General features: G+C 39.0%; 2 protein-coding genes across 16 annotated transcripts in view; one reads left to right on the top strand and one right to left on the bottom strand.

Annotated features, from left to right (window-relative positions):
• ESCO1 (establishment of sister chromatid cohesion N-acetyltransferase 1) overlaps positions 1–8,512 on the top strand; it is a 39,369-nt gene extending 30,857 nt beyond the window's left edge. For 6 of the 8 annotated variants that reach the window (XM_006079192.3, XM_006079196.3, XM_044934477.1 and 3 more), the window contains 4 exons: positions 725–814; positions 2,652–2,795; positions 5,418–5,605; positions 7,316–8,512. In XM_006079192.3, coding sequence (XP_006079254.2) covers positions 725–814; positions 2,652–2,795; positions 5,418–5,605; positions 7,316–7,463 — 570 coding nt within the window. In that variant the 3' untranslated portion in view covers positions 7,464–8,512. Of the gene's footprint in view, positions 1–41; positions 166–724; positions 815–2,651; positions 2,796–5,417; positions 5,606–7,315 lie in introns of those variants that run through there. The other 2 variants (XM_025273603.2, XM_044934479.1) reach the window with 2 other exon arrangements.
• A 2,034-nt stretch (positions 8,513–10,546) lies between these two features.
• Positions 10,547–18,490, bottom strand: part of GREB1L (GREB1 like retinoic acid receptor coactivator) — a 246,922-nt gene continuing 238,978 nt past the window's right edge. For all 8 annotated transcript variants that reach the window (XM_044934471.2, XM_025273445.2, XM_025273447.2 and 5 more), the window contains 4 exons: positions 17,815–17,956; positions 16,594–16,794; positions 16,173–16,311; positions 10,547–14,967 (listed from right to left, as the gene is read on the bottom strand). In XM_044934471.2, the coding sequence (XP_044790406.1) occupies positions 14,804–14,967; positions 16,173–16,311; positions 16,594–16,794; positions 17,815–17,956 (646 nt within the window). In that variant the 3' untranslated portion in view covers positions 10,547–14,803. The remainder of the gene's footprint in view (positions 14,968–16,172; positions 16,312–16,593; positions 16,795–17,814; positions 17,957–18,490) is intronic.

The following is an 18,490-nucleotide window of genomic DNA, read 5'->3' as shown; positions in this document are numbered from 1 at the left end:
TAGATTTAAGTGGCTTTTGTTTTGTTTTTTTTTTCATGCAGGTTCTGCTCATTAATCACCACGAGTGTGGATCTGAAGAAGAGTTTATTACCTCTCTTTTTTTGAGTATGTTTAACTTCAGATACACACAACGTAGCCTCTCCTTCCCTATTAGATTCTTAGAAGGTAGTTATATTTTTATAGTATCCTTCTTGTGACTTTTGATAGTTGTGATCAATAAGAATAAAAACTATTCCTTACATATTGGGCTCCTGCATGCAAATCAGTTCATTTAAAACCTCCTGGAGGTCTTTGGCATGCCAGACATAAAACCACGAGTGTTTGTTTGTGGAGGTAACCATGTTCCAGAGAAATTTAAGACTTTAATTCTCTTATCAAGAAACTGGGAGAGTTATCCTTTAGGTTCTGGGAGTCACTGATTTTAAGGGGCTTGCTTTTGCTGTGTGATTTTCAAAATTAATTTAAAATGGAAAATGATATCTTAGAAATGCTTTTGTGGTCTTAGATCACTGAATGAATAGTAGAAAGAAATTAGCTTACATTGTACCTGTGTGTGCTTAACAAATTAGCTGATTTATCATGTCTTTTTAAACATTAATGAGCATATATACTTTTCCATGTTTGTAATTTTTAAATACATTGATGTATTTTTCTTATTGTACATGAATATGATGTACGAAATGTGATAAATAAATTTTATTCTCTTTTTTTTATATGTATCTAGGGTTGGAAAAAAGAAAGAATTCTAGCTGAATATCCTGATGGCAGGATAATAATGGTTCTTCCTGAAGATCCAAAGTATGCCCTGAAAAAGGTAAATTTCCAGTGAGATTTCACACAGAATGAATAATTTTGCAGCTGATTTTAAGAGTATAATGTATTGCTGGCAGAGCACATTTAAACACCTCATTCTGAGAACAAGAAATCAGCATTTAGTCACAACCCAACTGAAAAACGAATGCTTTAACTTTGTAGTGTGTCATTTGTTGTTGTTGGTTTTCTAAGTCCTGTCTGACTCTTTGCGACCCCATGGACTGCAGCACACTAGATTTCCTGGTACTTCACTATCTCCTGGAGTTTGCTCAAACTCATCTCCATTGAGTGAGTGATGCCATTCAACCATTTCATCCTCTGTCCCTACCTTCTCCTGCTCTCAATCCTTCCCAGCATCAGGGTCTTTTCCAATGAGTCAAGTCTTCGCATCAGGTGGCCAAAGTATTGGAGCTTCAGCATCAGTCCTTCCAATGAATATTCAGGGCTTATTTCCTTTAGGATTGACTGGTTTGATCTCCTTGTTGTCCAAGGGAGTCTTCAAGAGTCTTCACCACCACCATAGTTCGAAAGCATCAATTCTTTGGCACTCAGCCCTCTTTATGGCCCAATTCTCATATCCTCACATGACTACTGTCTAGCATATGTGAAATGAATTTTTAGTGGATTGATTACTGTTGCATATTATCAGTAATTTGAGTGATGATATAGAGGACATAGTAAATGCCACATAAGTGATTTCAAGAATCAAAATACAAATCTGAATCATAATTTATAAAACTGAAACTAATAGATGTCATTTTATTCTGAGAGTAAATTTCTAATATCCTTGTTCTTAGTAACCTACAGTTCAGTATGTTACTGGTTAGTAACCCATAATAGGTTAAAAATTAAAATCCAAAGAATTGTGAGTCATTTGCCTTTAGGAACTGAGTCAAGTGTTGCATTGTGGGATATTTTTCTAGGATTAAGAGGACTTGGGTTTTCATCACTGAATAAGGAATGTGTTACATGGTATTCTGCAATTCGGAAGTGTGAATATTTAACCCCCTTAGGTGGCATTTGCATTTTAAACTTAGTGTCACAGATGAATGTTTATTGGACTGAATATTTGCAGATTTTTTTTTTTTAACTGGCAAAGGAACAGATGTTTGAGTGCCTATAAAAATCTTGACTTTGAATACCTACAAAAGTTTGAGCTTATTCTATTTGACCTTGACAAGAATTCTAGGAGGTAAAGTGGTAGAAGCACTTTGAGCATTATTGGTTCAAATCCCAGAAATCCCAGCTCTTTTGTTCCCAGTGTCCCATATCTGACATGGGAAAGTTATTTAACCTCTGCATTTTATTTCTTCCATATGCAAAGTGAGAAACTATCAGCCCGTAAGAGGTGTTGGATTTAAATTAGATAATATTCATAAAGTGCTTTGCATAATATCTGGCCCTATAAACTTTTGATAAGGAGTAAACATTTATGCCTTTTCTCTGTGCTCACTTCCACTCCACTGATGAGAGTACAAATTAAGGCTTGCGAAGAACAATGTGGCCTGCCTGGCTAAGGTTCCAGTGACGTTCTCTCCAGTGTTCCATTCCGTGATGCTTACACTGGGAAGCCTTAGTGTCCTTATTACCTATCAGAGAAGCTCTCACTCTTGTTCCCAGACTACTGGGCTTGACATTACTCTCCATTCTTTCTTCCTTTTGCAGATTGGTCCACAGAGCTTGAAAAACATTTAGTGATCAGGATAGTCATTCAGAAGCACTCTTCAGAGGATGCTCTGCTTGGAATAATATGCTCAATTTATTGAACTGAAATAGCATATTGTTACATATATAAAATGCTTTTGTTTAAAAAATAATAATTTTTCTTTATTTGGCAGGTTGACGAGATTAGAGAGATGGTTGATAATGATTTAGGTTTCCAGCAGGCTCCACTCATGTGCTATTCCAGAACAAAAACACTTCTGTTTATTTCTAATGACAAAAAGGTAGTTGGTTGTCTAATTGCAGAACATATCCAGTGGGTAAGTGACTTTTAAAGAATGATCATATGTAGTTTGGTGTTTAAAGAGTTATAGCAATAACATCATCCTGGTAAATTTTTCAACATTCTGTGTAAGGAAGAGTATGAATGCGAGAATTCCTGTGCATAATTTTTTTTTACTACAGTGAAGTTGTCTTGCATGGGAATTTGTTTAAGTCAGTAAATATAAGATTAAAAATTCTACAAATCAAAAGTACTATTAAATTTTGTTTCGGAAGTTTCCTTGTTGGCTACTAATGAAATGTCTGTCTCAGTCTGCTTCAGCACTGAAATAAATCAAGGGTTGCCCGATTATAGTCTGGAAGGCAAAATCTAGCCTGTCTTTTACAACATTTTATTGTAACATAGCTATGTCGATTTGCTTAAATATTGTCAGTGGCTGCTTTCACACTACAGAGATTGAATTAAGTAGTTGCAAGAGGCCAGTTATGCAGCACAACCTGAAATACTTACTTCCTGGCCCTTCATGAAAAATTTCCCACCCCTGCATTAGGTCATCACTTCTTTGGTTGAGCTCTAATGAGGACTTGGCTTGTATTTAAGAGCCAAATGTAAACAAATAATAGAATTATAGTAGAATTGGTATGTTAATATTATAGGATGGTCCCAAGTTTGACCAGTTTAAGAAAACAGAAGATTTTGGACTTCCTAATCATGCTCACCTTGAGGTAGACCTCCTGTGAATTCTGTCTTATTTTCAGCTGAGTTCTTGCTCATGAATTCAGTGTGCATTGGACTTGACTTTTTGTTTAGTTGATGTCCTTTAGTATATTAATAGTTGCCTGCAAGTATATATGCTTCATCATAAAATTTTCTAATAAGGTGTAGAGTTGAAACAAATAGTGTGATTAATGTCTATATGTTAAGCTACATAAAAATTCAACCTGAAAAAAAAATTCAACCTGAAATTGTATAAGTTTATGAATTTTGCTATTGGTAATCACAAATTTGATTTAAATAAATAGCTGACAAGGTAGTTTGGAGATATAAATTTGATATAAAAGGACTAAGTCATAGAAGCTTGACATCCTGTAATTGAGTTAATTTTGCATACTGCACATCTAGTGGCTTTATTTTTTCCATTGCCCCAGATTTATTTTTTGCTTTAGGTCTCTGAGTCTTGATTGTCCCACTTTTAAAAGATATCAGCAATGTTGTGCTTGATTTACCAATATGTCAAAGTGCTTCCTGTGTGTATGGAATAACTGTGTTGTGTGTTTAAGGATTGTCCTTAGCAACTCAGCCCCCTTAAATTCAATCCAGCTAGCATGATTTATGACTCCTGAGGAAGGTTAATAGTAAGGTACCCACTTGAAGGAAGTATCGCTTTTTATGTGGGACATAACTTCAGACAGAATTGATCATTGAAACGAAGTTAATTAGAGGAGGGGAAAAAGATATTTGAAGTCAGATTTGCACAGAGTGATAAGGATATTTGGAAATTTTATATAGAGTATTCTTAAGTCTGTTTGGCAAATGACTAAGCATTCCAAAAAAATTGCAGACATCTATCTTGTTTTTTGACTGTTTCTTACAGTGTTTTTTTGTTTGGTTGGTTGGTTGCTTATAATGAGTGTTCTTTGATAAACTCACGTGTTGCGGGGGTTTTTGGCCCTGCTGAGTGGCTTCTGGCATCTCAGTTCCCTGGCCAGGGATTAAGTCTGGGCCATGGGAGTGAAAGCACTGAGTCCTAACCTCTAGACTACCAGGGACCTTGTGGTTTTTTTAATTTCTATTCTACCTAGTTCCAAAAATGACTTGTCGCAGTGTTTATATTAGAACATAGCCATGCAGTACTTGCTTGTTTATTCTTGGTTAACTTTCAGTTGTGTTGTCTAATTGTTTTAACTTTTGTACCTCATTCTGTTGAAAGGCTGGTGGTGGTATCCCTTTTTGACCACTAGACTGGCAGAAGACATGTATGTTTTTCAAAGTACTTTTTTTATTTTTAAGAGATAGGAGTGTAGGGAAAGGACCTTCCTAAACTTCTGATTCCTCTGCCATCCTGAGTCCCAGTTCTGCACAGCTGTGAACCCTGTAACGATGACAGCTATCACAGAAACAGTTGTGACTGCTGAGTTCACCCCGTGTACTTTCGCTGGTCCTAGAACATGGGAGGTGGAGAAAATTAACATTCACTTCCTATTATGTGCCAGCCGTGATGGCCAGGTGCTTTGTATTTCCTTATTTAATCTCTTGCAAGTCTCTGAAAGAGATGGTGGAGAGTTCCGGTTTATAGACAAGGAACCCAAAGCTAAATTAAGTAACTTCATCTTGTGGTCACATAACTAATAAGTGAGTTAGAACAGAATGTAGATCCAGGTCTGTTTATTTCCTAAAATGAGAGCAAAAGGCTAAGTGGTTCCCATGGTTTGTTAAGAAGCCAGATGGACGTAGTGATGACCTCATGAAAGGTCAGTATGAGACAGTTACTTAATAATAGTCTCACTTTAAACACCCTGCCCCCCCCCTTCAAGAATGTCTGTATGTGTAAACGGGCTCACTTTGCTGTATAGCAGAGAGTAGCACAGCATTGTAAATCAACTATACTTCAGTTAAAAAAAATCACCTATGAATTTCCCCTTAATTTTGCTGCATATAGGGCTACAGAGTTATAGAAGAAAAACTTCCAGTTATCAGGTCAGAAGAAGAAAAGGTCAGATTTGAAAGGCAAAAAGCCTGGTGCTGCTCAACATTACCAGAGCCTGCAATTTGTGGGATCAGCCGCATATGGGTGTTCAGCATGATGCGTCGGAAGAAGATCGCTTCTCGCATGATTGAATGCCTAAGGTAACTTGGATGTAATCCTTGAAGTCTTTATCAGTAGTTTAGCATTTAAGCAGAGTTTTATATAAAGATTGACATTTAGTTCATCGTAAATGTATAACCTTTATTTATATTAATTTAAAATTTGCATAAGATTGTCAGTATGTTAGAAGTATGGGAAATTTCTTGGGAGTTTAGCTTTTAGGAAAATTTTTAAGAATAATATTTGTAAATAATCTTAGTCTCTCAATAGTTTTTCTTGATTTTATTCCTTTTTTCTTTTTTTTAAAGTATGAAAGTATGATAACACATTTACAGGAGACTTGGAAAATACAAAGTTATATATATATTGCTTGATTTTTTTTTTTAATTTTATTTTTTAACTTCACAATATTGTATTGGTTTTGCCATATATTGAAATGAATCCGCCACAGGTATATATGTGTTCCCTATTCTGAACCCTCCTGCCTCCTGCCTCCCCATACCATCCTTCTGGGTCGTCCCAGTGCACCAGCCCCAAGCATCCAGTATCGTGCATCGAACCTGGACTGGCAACTCGTTTCATATATGATATTATACATATTTCAATGCCATTCTCCCAAATCATCCCACCCTCTCCCTCTCCCACAGAGTCCAAGAGACTGTTCTATACATCAGTGTCTCTTTTGCTGTCTCGTATACAGGGTTATTGTTACCATCTTTCTAAATTCCATATATATGCGTTAGTATACTGTATTGGTGTTTTTCTTTCTGGCTTACTTCACTCTGTATAATAGGCTGCAGTTTCATCCACCTCATTAGAACTGATTCAAATGTATTCTTTTTAATGGCTGAGTAATACTCGCTTGATTTTTAATCAAAGGGATAGAGATTTTGAAAATTACGTTTGTTTTTTTGTCTCTTGCATTTGCATATGAATTTTAGGAACAGCTTGTTAATTTTTGCAGAAAAACCACTAACTATAGATCAATTTGAGGAGTAATGCCGTTTTAGCAATATTAAGTCATCTGATTCATAATCATGGGATGTCTTTCTGTTTACTAAGGTCTCCTTTAATTTCTTCCAACAGTGCTCTATGGTTCCCATTTTTTAGGTCTTGCATGTCTTTGTTAAATTTAATCCTAAGTATTTACTTAGATTACTGAGTATTTACTGTGTGTTTCAGTGTTGTTTTCTAAATTTCATTTTGAATTGGTCATAGAAATAAAATTCATTTTTTAATATTGATTTTATAATTTGCAAACTTGCTGAACTCATGTTTTATTAGCTCTGTTATTTTGTGAATTCCTTAGAATTTTTGTATATAAAAGATCATGTCATCTGTGAAAAGATAATTTTACTTCTTCCTTTCCAACCTGGTTGCTTTTCATTTCTTTTGCTTGTCTGATTGTCCTGATAATAGAAGAGGTATGAGCAGTATGGCTTTACCCTGTTCCTGATCTCTGAGGATGTTTTCAGTCTTTTTTTTTTTTTAACTGTTAACTTTAATTTTTTTTGATGCTGTTTATCAGTTCCTTCTATTTAGAGTTGTTGGAGTGTTTTTATCCTGAAAAGATGTTGGGGTAAATGTTTTTATAACCATTGTTGCTTTTACAAAACAATTATTTTTAAGTTTCTAGAATATACAACATTATTTGACAGGTTTTTTCCACTTTTAATGGTTAAAAATAATTTAATTTTTTTTTTTTTTTTTTTTTACCTTCCACCCCCACCCCCCTTTTTTTTTTCAAACAGGAGTAACTTTATATATGGCTCATACTTGAGTAAAGAGGAAATTGCTTTCTCAGACCCTACTCCTGATGGAAAACTGTTTGCAACCCAGTACTGTGGCACTGGTCAGTTTCTGGTGTATAATTTTATTAATGGACAAAATAGCACCTAAAATAAACTCATGCCTACGGCATCGGAAGACATCTACTGATGAGAATGGATTGGTTGTTGACTTAAACCAGGAACTAGGGCCATTTTTATTACAATGAACTCAGGACTGGCAACAACCAGAAGGTTGTTCCATTTTCATAAAATTGGAAAAAAAATGAAGTAATTGCTTATTGTTGTTCTGTTTTTTAAAGAAGATATTTTATTATCTTTTACAGAAATTTATGATTGATGTATTTTATCTATAGTTATTTAGACATGTTTACATGCAGCAGATAATTGTTCATAGTGGACTGAAAACTAATGCAAGGACTATGGTCTCAGTGATAAGTATAACTTGAAGTTCTTAACTGTGGCAATATACCAGTGTAGCTTGGTACTGTATTTTTTTTATATTGATCTGCTGATACCAGTTATAGTTTTAAAGATTGTATTTTCACAGAGTGGAAACCAATGTTTTTACATCATTATTCAAGAAGGGTGTGAGTTATGTGTTTAGGAATCAAAACTAATTCTTAAAGGGTCTGATACCTATTTTAAGGGAATCATCACAAAAAAAGCAAAGCTCCTTTAGCAAGAGAGAATTTGAAATACTGAGTTTGTTCTTCTATTTCTCTTTTTCTGCTTCTTGCTGTCATCAAGAAGCAGAAGGTGGAAAAGAATTGAAGCTTTCCTTCTTGGAGAACTACGAATGACTGGAGTTAGAATGGTGCCCTGTAGTTTATTTATTTGTTCATTCTGGTTTCACTTTTTAAGATAAACATCAACTTGGCACACTTGGGCCATTCGCAGTCCCACAGAGGTTCATAGAAACCTGTGCGATAGTTGCAAGCTAAATACGTATGAATTGGTATCTGCTTTGTTACTCCTCAGAAATACTACACTGGGTATATGCCCTCATTATTGGACTTCATTTTGATACTTGTCTATCCTTCATAGTGCCCTCTACTTTTAAAGGGTTTATATGTTGAAAAACTGCTGTGGCCTTTTATGACTTGTATATAATGTAGAATAAAATAATAAAATACTTGATAGCTTTTTCTAAGTGATAAATGTGATAATGATATGTTGTTATTGTGCTTTTTCAGGAAGTCTGTTAGGTTTGCTACCTTGAAATAAGATTAAAACAGTGGTTTTTGAAAAGGTAGTTTTCACTAGTTTGCTGCAGAATCTGTATGTCAGTAACATCTCCAAAAGACAAGATCCTAACATGGGAATTTTCTGGTCTTTCAAAGAAATAAAGAGCCATGGCCCAAGAATGAAAACACCACTATGATTTAATATAGGTGAATGTTATGAGCTGACATTAAAACCAGCTAAAAATTAAGACTTTTAAATTAAGATCAACATATTGTGATATATGGTATATATCATATATATCATTGTGATATATACACACACACACATTATCACCCATAGATGGGTGCTTTTAAAATTAATTGAGTGGTGTAAGGCTCTGTACTTGTCAGTAGGGTGGAATGGTAAGGCAGTGTGACCATTTCTTCTCATTCATCATGATGGCCCAACTCTTGACACTGCTTTCCTCTTTGGTCTTGAGACTCTTCAAGTCATTGCTGGTCTCAATGTTTGCCTGACAGGGAACCCATGGTTTTTTTAAAATAGGATGAAAACTTCAGGTGTAGCATAGATGTTCTAGTAACTGTTAAACTCATAACATAGGCCCAGATCCCATATAAGCATTAGGATTCTTTGGGGAGCCATACTCGGTGGGTTTCAAAGGGACTTGGAAGTAGACAGGCTGTATTTATTGGTTGGTTTCAAGGTTACCATTACTAGGAAGATTGTTTCTTTTTGTGTTTATATTAAAGACACAGCCCCTCAAATAAATTTTACAATCTAGCTATTTCTCCAAGAAGAGAATTATTAATAATATTTTAACATTTGAGTGTTTGTCATGTGTGATATCTTGTGTTTGTGTTGTGCTTAATCACTCAGTTGTGTCTGACTCTTTGGGACCCTGTGGACTGTAGCCCATCAGGCTCCTCTGTCCATGGGGATTCTCCAGGCAAGAATACTGGAGTGGGTTGCCATGCCCTCCTCCAGGGGACCATCCAGCCCAGGGATCGAACCCAAGTCTCCCACATTGCAGGCAGATTCTTTACCATCTGAGCCACCAGGGAAGCCCAAGAATACTGGAGTGAGTAGCCTGTCCCTTCTCCAGGCGATCTTTCTGACCCAGGGATCGAAACGGGGCCTGCTGCACTGCAGGCAGATCCTGTACCAGCTGAGCTACCAGGGAAGCCCTAGTGATGCATTAGTTAATTATGACAGCCACATAGGTAGAGTTTACAGGTGAGGAATCTAGATTTAGACGAGCTTATAGGAGCAGCTGCAGTCTTTGTGAAAGATACACAGATTGAACTAAAGCTATGATGTGTGGATGAAAATTAGACAAATGAACTCTGAGAAGTTAAAACTGAAGAATTGATAGAGTTGATAACTGACTAGAGAAAGATCATGACAGGAGAATCTGGGTAATTTTGGTTTAGGTAGCAGAGAAGGTGGATTTTGGGCCGAGAAGAGCATACTGGAGAATTAGGTGGCAAAGGATGAGCTTGGTTCTGCTCACAGTTTGAAGGTGGTTGCTGAATCTCCAAGTGGAGATATCTATTGGTGTATATAACTGAACATGTAGACAGAGTTTAGGAAAAGTTTGAACTAAACCAATATATTTAGTTATTTGAAGATTTAGAGGAGATCTCCACCCTGGGGTTTATAAAATTAGAGGGTAGAAGAGACTATTGAAGAACTTGTGAGAATGCACACGCAAGGGAAGAACCGGAAGAAAGTGGTAGAAACCAAGACTCAAGAACCGTCGACACTGTCACAGCACCGCTGAAGACTGAAGAGTGACGACAGAAACAGAGTCATGGTCTCCCTGGAGTTGTGGAGGTCCCAGTGATACCGTGAGTAAACGCTAATGGTCACAAACGTCAACAGGTTGATTCTGTAATTGCTAATTATATAAAGGTGCCTGTAAATGTTTTCTCAGCTACCCTTGAATAGTTGGGCTGAATGTTTAATATATTGACATTATAGGACCCACCAGTATAGACAGACACGCTGTGATCTTACACGTTATGCTCTTGCTTACGTGGACATACAATGGTTTTATTTCATTTTGTCAGCATTATAAAAATCAGTATTTTATCAGTTTATAATGTGCAAGAGTGAACTTGATATATCTACTAAAATCATAACTATCATAAGAACAGTAAATATAGCAGACATACACTGATATTTTAATTGTCACTTAGTTTGCATGGCTGCCCAGCTAGGGCATCTTGGTAGGAACACAGCCACATTCCTTCCTGGCTGTAGTTAGTTCGCTGGCGGTGAAGGTGGCTAAATCGATTTCTGGGGTAGCGACTGCAGACACATATGCCTTCTACCTGTTCTCATGATTCTTGGGCTTTCTAGCAGATCAAGGGAAGATTCTGTCTTAGAACAGCAAAGAATTGGTAAGAAAACTTAATTGTTGCTTTTTCTAACTATTCCTATTCCATTTGCTATCATAATCACTGAAGTACAGTGGACACCTGAACAACGTGGGGGTTGGGGTGCTAACCCCACATGTAGTCGTGAATCAGGTATAACTTTACAGTCGGCTCTTTATATTAGCACTTTGTAGATTCAACCCACCAGGGACTGTGTAGTACTGTAGTACATTGTTTTCTTTTTTTGAAAAAAATTGTGTATAAGTATACCTGTGAAGTTCAAACCTGTATTGTTGAAGGGTCAACTATAGATTCTTTCCTCAGCTTAATACTTGGCAGCTAAGACACAGGAATTTACAGTGTTTCCTTGGTCCCAGAGGTCCTTCCTGCATCTTTAGTGATGATTTTTTGTTTTTTTCAGGGAAGCCAGGGTTTCACTGTTTTATCGATATTCTCTTAGACCCAGAGGGAGCTTATGAGCTTCTTGCCATGACTGAAGACAAGCCTGAGGCATGTGTGTTCTCTGGATATTGTTCGGCTCTCCGTAGTTGAATACAGAGCTACAGCAGGCAGTTTCACAGCTGGTAGTCTTTCCAGGGCAGCTCAGTGGGGTGTGTGGTGGGACACGGGCAGCGTCCTACTTGCTCCTGGGTCTGTCAGCAGACTTAAGATAGCTACTGGCCCTCCTGAGGCAACAGCCAGGGACCTCGGACCCTAAAGAGTGTTTTTACATTCTATATCAAAGGCTGTTTTAGCACTGTCAACGTAATAGAACTGAAAGGCATTTCCCCCCCCGGAATAAGAAGTTAATTCGCTAAAGCTGGTGAAATTAGAATTTAGAAATAAAATGGAGAGTAACCTTAGGTTATACTACACAATTCTACCATCCCAAAGTCTGCTTCATGGGACATGGAAATGAATACAGTTGCCATCCATAAAACAAAAGCTCGGGGATGTACCATGGATATTTCTAACATTTCTTTAATCATTTCTAGCTCTGTTATTCATAATTATGTAGCACTCTGCAAGTGGGCATGGTGTGTAGATACTTTATACGTGTGTATCTTCTTTGGATAAGCTATAGATTTTCAGTCCACAAATACTTACTCAGCACTTTCTTGCACCGTTAAGCCAGAATAATAGAATCTTAGAGTTATCCAACTTATGACGTGGACTTGTGGCCTTTCTCGGACATTGGCAGAACCAGCTCATTCCATTTTTGAACATAGCAGAAAATGTAAAGAAAACACACTTTCTTCTTAGGGGGTGGGGGAGAATTTAATACATTCACCAAATTAAATGAAAGGACAAGAATGTACTGTCAACACAAGACAATTTAGAATCATAAACAAAATGTGAGGTAGACTGACTAGTGAAATTCACCAAATTTTGGTTAAGAAACTTTACAGTAATAAAGTAACACAGGTGCCTCCTTTTCTAAAAATCACAAGAAGCAATTGCATAAATTACAACCCAAAAAATTGAATACAGCAGTTCTCATTGTAAGTTTACATTCAGTATTAACCTGTGGGAACCCTCACATATGGCAGGGTTTAACAGGTCTATAGGTCAGTTATTCTGCAGGCCAAGTGAACACATTCACACCATGATATTCTAAGGGCTGGCGAGGCTCGAAGTGGAACACACCAGGGGTTGTATTAACCAAATCATGGTGGGCTGTGCTTGTGCAATTTTATCCTTAAAGGAGAACGACCTAACATTCTCTAAAGAATTATACTGATAAGGTGATTTTAAAAGATCCAAGCCTTGGTAAGACAGACACTGAAAAGAATAGGCAGGTCAGTTTAAATTCTCCATCATCAGGGTGATGGTCTTTTGGCTTTATTCTGGCATTTCTCTTCCACAGAGTTAAACAGAATTTAAGAGATCATAATCATTTGATTTTTTCTGAGTGTAGTCCTAACAAATATGGAGTCTCCACAGCTCAAATAAGTACTTAAAATTTTTTTCCTTAGACTGAAGCCATAAAGCCAGAAGAAACCCTGAGACGCCATCTGCCCCAGGAACAGCTGTTTTAGGATTATTTCAAGTATTTTATTTGCCCTATGTAGTAAATATTGGAATATTGCACAAGCAGTGGGTTTCTTGATATCATCTGCAGTAGGCCCTGTCAACAAAACCAGTGAAATACATTCATATCTAAAGCAGCCTGCTTCAGAACGTACCTCTTTGCCAAAAGTTCTGCTGAAGTAAAATTAACAAGTATTTTTAAAGCATATATAAGGCAGGTCCTCTTTAAAGATCAATTAAAAATGGAATTTTTAAAAGGAATTGTTCATTTTAAGATATATATAAAACAAAAATAGCTATTAAAACCAAGAGATCTGAAATCATTTTCAGAGTAGTACATTCTGTCTTTTCACTCTCTGTAAACTCTGTATCACAAACTAGTAAAGCTGGTCAGGTAACACTGTCTGTTCCGAGTGAACGTAGGCTTAGCAGGCCCCTTGCAGTGGTTTCCGGCCATAAACAAGACATCTATTCAAGTAAAAACGGCTGTGTAAAGTGGAGATAAAGTGATATATGGGCTAATAAGAAAAATGTCAAGCCATCAATGAGAATTGAAGTAATTTGGAAGAATCAACTTCCAATAAACTTATTATGTTCTAGAACATTTTCTAGAAATCCGTTTTTGATTAAAATATGTGGTAAAAGTCTGTATAAACTTATGCCTCCTGCTGTTGATACTGAACAAAGATCCCCTGCTGATTTTTGAGTCAAAAAGACTTAAATGGAATTCTTTTTTACTACGCGCGCACACACACACACACACACTCACTCACTCACTGGTAGAATTAAGTAAAACAGCCTCTCTCTCTATGGCTCTGTTTCCCATTTCAGCAGTTTCTGTGGTATTGTCAGTATAAGGCAGCTAATTCAGTGTATTTTTGAAAGGAAACTGCTTTAGTCTTTGAAAGGAAACAAACTAGTTCCACTCCACACAGAAGCTTGGCCTGCCTGACATTTAGCTTTGCTGGTGCCAAATGCTTAATTCCAACCCAGTGGAGTGGGTGTGGGGCGACTGCTAAAACCTTCTTAATTGGCTCAACTTTTGAATCAGGTTTTCCTTGTACAAGATTAATCACTGTTCATATTCTCACAGGCATGATGTGCTTAAGAGACTGGAAACATTTTTAAAGAATGGATAAAGCAAAAGAACTTAAGCCAGGAGAAGCTGCATAAATACACACAGCGCCTGCTCTGCATTTACTAACGTGTTTGTTCAGTTTAAATAGTAAACTTTCAACTCCTGTGGAAATTTTGCCAAAAGTTTCAATACATACAAGATTATAAATCATAAACTAACACTGCACAGAGAAAGACAAGGCTACTTTTTTTTTAAATACAAATATTTCTACATTCTATCATTTCAGACCCCTGAGTAATACTGTACCAAAGTACAGATCTGAAGAGAAACTGAGGGCTCAGGCCTCAAATGTTAATCTTCAATTAATTCCACACCAATGGCGTGAGTCACGTAACACATTCAGGCTCGCTAACGCCAAGAGTCAGTTTTCCCCCGACAGAGCATAGTAGAAAAAACAACGCAGCATCCATGCGGTTTCTCCACACTATTTCCTCCTCAGGCTCCCGTGGGCAGACCACATCTTGAGTTAATTGCATAACTACCTAGGGTGGAGTTGACCTGAATTTAAGGTCCTGAAACTGGAAGTGAAAGAAAGTGATGCCCCCCAGAGATCTGGGTCAGATTTGGGGGTGGGGGTTTCTTTGGAGAACCGACAAATACATGTTGCACTTTGCTCCACAGTGATTGTACTTTAAAGGAAATAATTAAATCCCCAATAATTATTTCTGCCCCACCACATCTAGGCATCCCTTTGCTAGTTTTGGTCTCTTCAAAAGGTCATACGTGACGTCCGGTGAGAAAGTAGAGCGGCTTGTCATCGCTGCTGTTGGCGGTCTGGAACTCATCCCGGAGGCGGAACTGCCACTCGTCCTCCAGCTCCAAGCGGACAATCGTTTGGCGCAGGGAGCTTCTGTCTTGGCAGATGACACACAGGGTAGCACCTTCAGGAGAAAGCAGGGATGTGTCAGGCTCAGGGTTTGAAAGGACTTAAAGAGCCTTTCTTTCCTCCCTCTGATTATATGCCCTAAGGGAACATTTTTGAGAACCAACATATAAAAGTAACCTGTCAGGACTGTTCATTTGATTATTTACTTTGAATAAAGAAACTGTTACAAATGGCAAAGCTTGAAAGAGTGTAAAGTGAAAGCCCTCCCAACCACACCCCACCCCTTCTGTTGTGTGTGTGTGTGTCAGTTGCTCAGTCATGTCCAACTCTGCAACCCCATGGACTTTGGCCCACCAGGCTCCTCTGTCCATGGAATTCTCCAGGCAAGAATATTGGTGTGGACTGCCATTCACTTCTCCAGGGGATCTTCCTGATCTAGGGATTGAGCCAGGTCTCCTGCATTGCAGGTGGATTCCTGACCACTGAGCCACTAGGGAAGCCCTTCTGCTGTGGTAACCAGCATTAAAACCCACGTTGTAAGGTTCTGTGAGTCCCGCTAGATCAGGGGTTCTCAACCTTGGCACTGGGGGCCACATGACTATTGTGCTATTCTGCTCTTGTGGTATGTCCAGCAGTGTCCTTGGCTGCTTCCCACTCTGCCCGCAGCACCCCACCCTGTGACAACATGAAATGTCTCCAGATATTGCCAAATGCCCCCAGGATGCTTCCTCCTGTTCCCTCCCTCCACACACACACAGCTCCAGATGTGTTTTATACACACACATATAAGTAAATACAGTTTCTCCTGTTCTCATAAAAATGGCACGCTGTACACAGCATACTGAACCTTTTTTCACCAACCTCAGGAGTCACCTTATCAAGGTTATTTGTGATGCTTAATCTGCAGTTTGTTCTTAAGCAAACCTCTGTATGCTACATACCTGTTGAAGCAACTTTGGCTTCTATTCCAGAATCAAAACTCACTAATTTTTATTGAAATTAGATTTATATGAGAAGCATTTGCATTGCATCATTCCTATGTAAAATTAATAGCGGTGACAACATCTTTAAACCTGGCTATATTTATCCACATTTAGCCTAACTCCCTTGTTTGAAAAAAGTCAGTGCCCCAGTTTCAAAGGAAGGTATTCAGCTTATTGGCAAAATGATTGTTAAAGTGCTCTTTTATAATTTTCACCTCTGCATTTTGTCCAGTGGGAACTAGCAGCACTCACAAGCAAGATACTGAATTTGATTTACCTTTGAGAAACTTAAATTTCTTAAGAAGATCAGCACCTACAAAAGAGTCACAGAGGTACAGGAGGAGTCCACCGAAGCACACCCCTTCACAGGTGACGTTGCTGGAGTGGGGTCTGGAGCTGACGTAGCATACGGCCACCTGCAACCATCAAGCACAGAACACACTAGCATTTCAAAAGCCAGTGAAACCTCCGCGTCGTCAGTTGAATGATCCGTGCCTTCCTTTCTAGCTGTCCATCTCAGGGTCAGGTAACGGAGACGTTTTATTGGAACTTAAGGGGGCTGCTTATCTGAGCTTTGTACTCCCTTTGCGTGCCAAGTTTTAACCTACCTATTTCTCATAATAAAGGTAGTTATGAGAGAAACTGCCAGATGCAGAACAAGCCCCTCTACCTGAGAGCCCCGGCCCCTCCCCCTTTACCTCTGGTCCAATGTTAAGGTAGCAGTCGATGGCCAGCACGGGGCTCCGAAAGTTTCGGATAGCTTTGGGGAAGAGTTTGTAGGAGGCGTGCTGCAGGAACTTCTCCAGGAGGAACTGTGCGGGGGCTGCCAGAAGGGTGTGCTCACTGTCGGGAGCACAGACATACTGTAGGGGCAGGATAGGCGCCATGCTCTCTGACACCTGGAATCAGAGCCAAGGGAGGGATGGGAAATGTTTGCGCAGGCGTTGTGTGACCCCCGCCAGGAGAGCACGCCTGCATCCTGACAGCCCGCAGGAAAGGCAGCAGCACCGTCTTGTCATCCTTGGGTTCTGAAACTCTTCCCGTGGGATTTAACATAATTTATACACAGCAAAAGCCCGAGCAAATGTTAGAGGAGGCTGCTTTGAAAGTTTGCGCATTTAGCATGTACATTGTAAGGACCGACAGAAGCCTTTTTACAGCACTACTGGATGTGGATGGGTTAAATCCCATCCTGTCAGCACCAGAAAAAAAAGCACGGAGGTCTTTAAGCTCCCCTGAACAGTCCACATGCTATATAGACGATTGTGCATGCCCAGTCGAGTCCATCTTTTCCAACTCCATGGACTGTAGCCTGCCAGGCTTCTCTGTCCATGGGATTTCCCAGGCAAGAATACTGGAGTGGGTTGCCATTTCCTGCTCCAAGGGATCTTCCCAACCCAGGGATAAAACCCATGTCTCCTGCATTGCAGACAGATTCTTTACTGCTGTACCTCCTGGGAAGCCCTATAAATGATTAGCTACCAGCAAATCTTATAAATGGAAAAGGGTAGGCCCATAGAATTAACCCTTAACAGGTTTTGATCTGCCTTACTTTAAAAATAAAACTGGCAGAGGACCATGCAAGCAAGCAATTTGATTTACATTTCTCTCACCTGTTACATAAAGAATGTAAAAAATGTTAACTTTGCCAGTTTATAGAACACATTTGAAAGTAAAGCTTTGATGGAGTTAAGCCTTAAATCTAAAGAAAGGTAATTCTGTTGAAATTTCAAAACTTGGGTTTGGCTCTAGATGAGTCCTCAGTGAGGGAAACAAGGCTCCAGATTTGACATTAAGAGTGGCCTCCCTTGTGTTACCTCACTTTCCAGTCAAGTGGCACATACTTAATGTCGGTACCAGAAAACAGATATTGAGAGATCATCTTATTTTCAGCAGGAGACTCAAGCTTGCCAACTTACCATGATCTTTGGTTTAATGATAAAGTCCTTCTGCCCGCCAACTTGCACATGTTTCTTCATGAGACTGAAGTTGTTAAAGCGGCAGATGAGCAGTCCACTACTGTTCGTTCTCAGGTTAAAGTCAACATCTTCACAGAAATACCTAAATTAGAACCACAACGGTAGGTTCCGTTGACTGCCTGTCACCTTTCAGCTGTGCCACTACAGAGACAACATCTGTGGTAGATGTGAGGTGGCCACCTCAAACAAAGCCAGGCTTTCCCCACATGGAGCTGGCTCTGTGCACACTGGCTTGTGTTGTAATGCCCTGATGGGGACACAATAGTCACTAAGGAAGGAGGCAGTGAGGTGACTGGTCCCAGACATGGCACAGCACCCTACTTGGGCACCCCTGAGCTGAAACAGGACCACATACTCTGTACTCTCGTGGGACAGGAGTGCAGAGCTGCTCCCAGTGTTAACATCCTGGCTGCAAACAGGATGAAGCGTCTGCCAAATTTAAAACAGAAGTGAAATCGCTACAGAATATTCTAAGAGCTGCAGCTCAGGGGTTGACTTAAGAGGGACTTGACGGTCTCTGACATTCTTCCTTGGCCATTTCGGATTTTCTGGGACGTGTGTAGTTCATTCGGGAGGCAAGGCCAGGGCTAGCTGGCTTTTCCCTACAGGATCCAGA

This window comes from Bubalus bubalis, chromosome 22, assembly GCF_019923935.1.
Source record: "Bubalus bubalis isolate 160015118507 breed Murrah chromosome 22, NDDB_SH_1, whole genome shotgun sequence".
Taxonomy (NCBI): domain Eukaryota; kingdom Metazoa; phylum Chordata; class Mammalia; order Artiodactyla; family Bovidae; genus Bubalus; species Bubalus bubalis.
The sequence above is the reverse complement of the archived record's forward strand: the minus strand, read 5'-3'. Positions and strand labels throughout refer to the sequence as shown.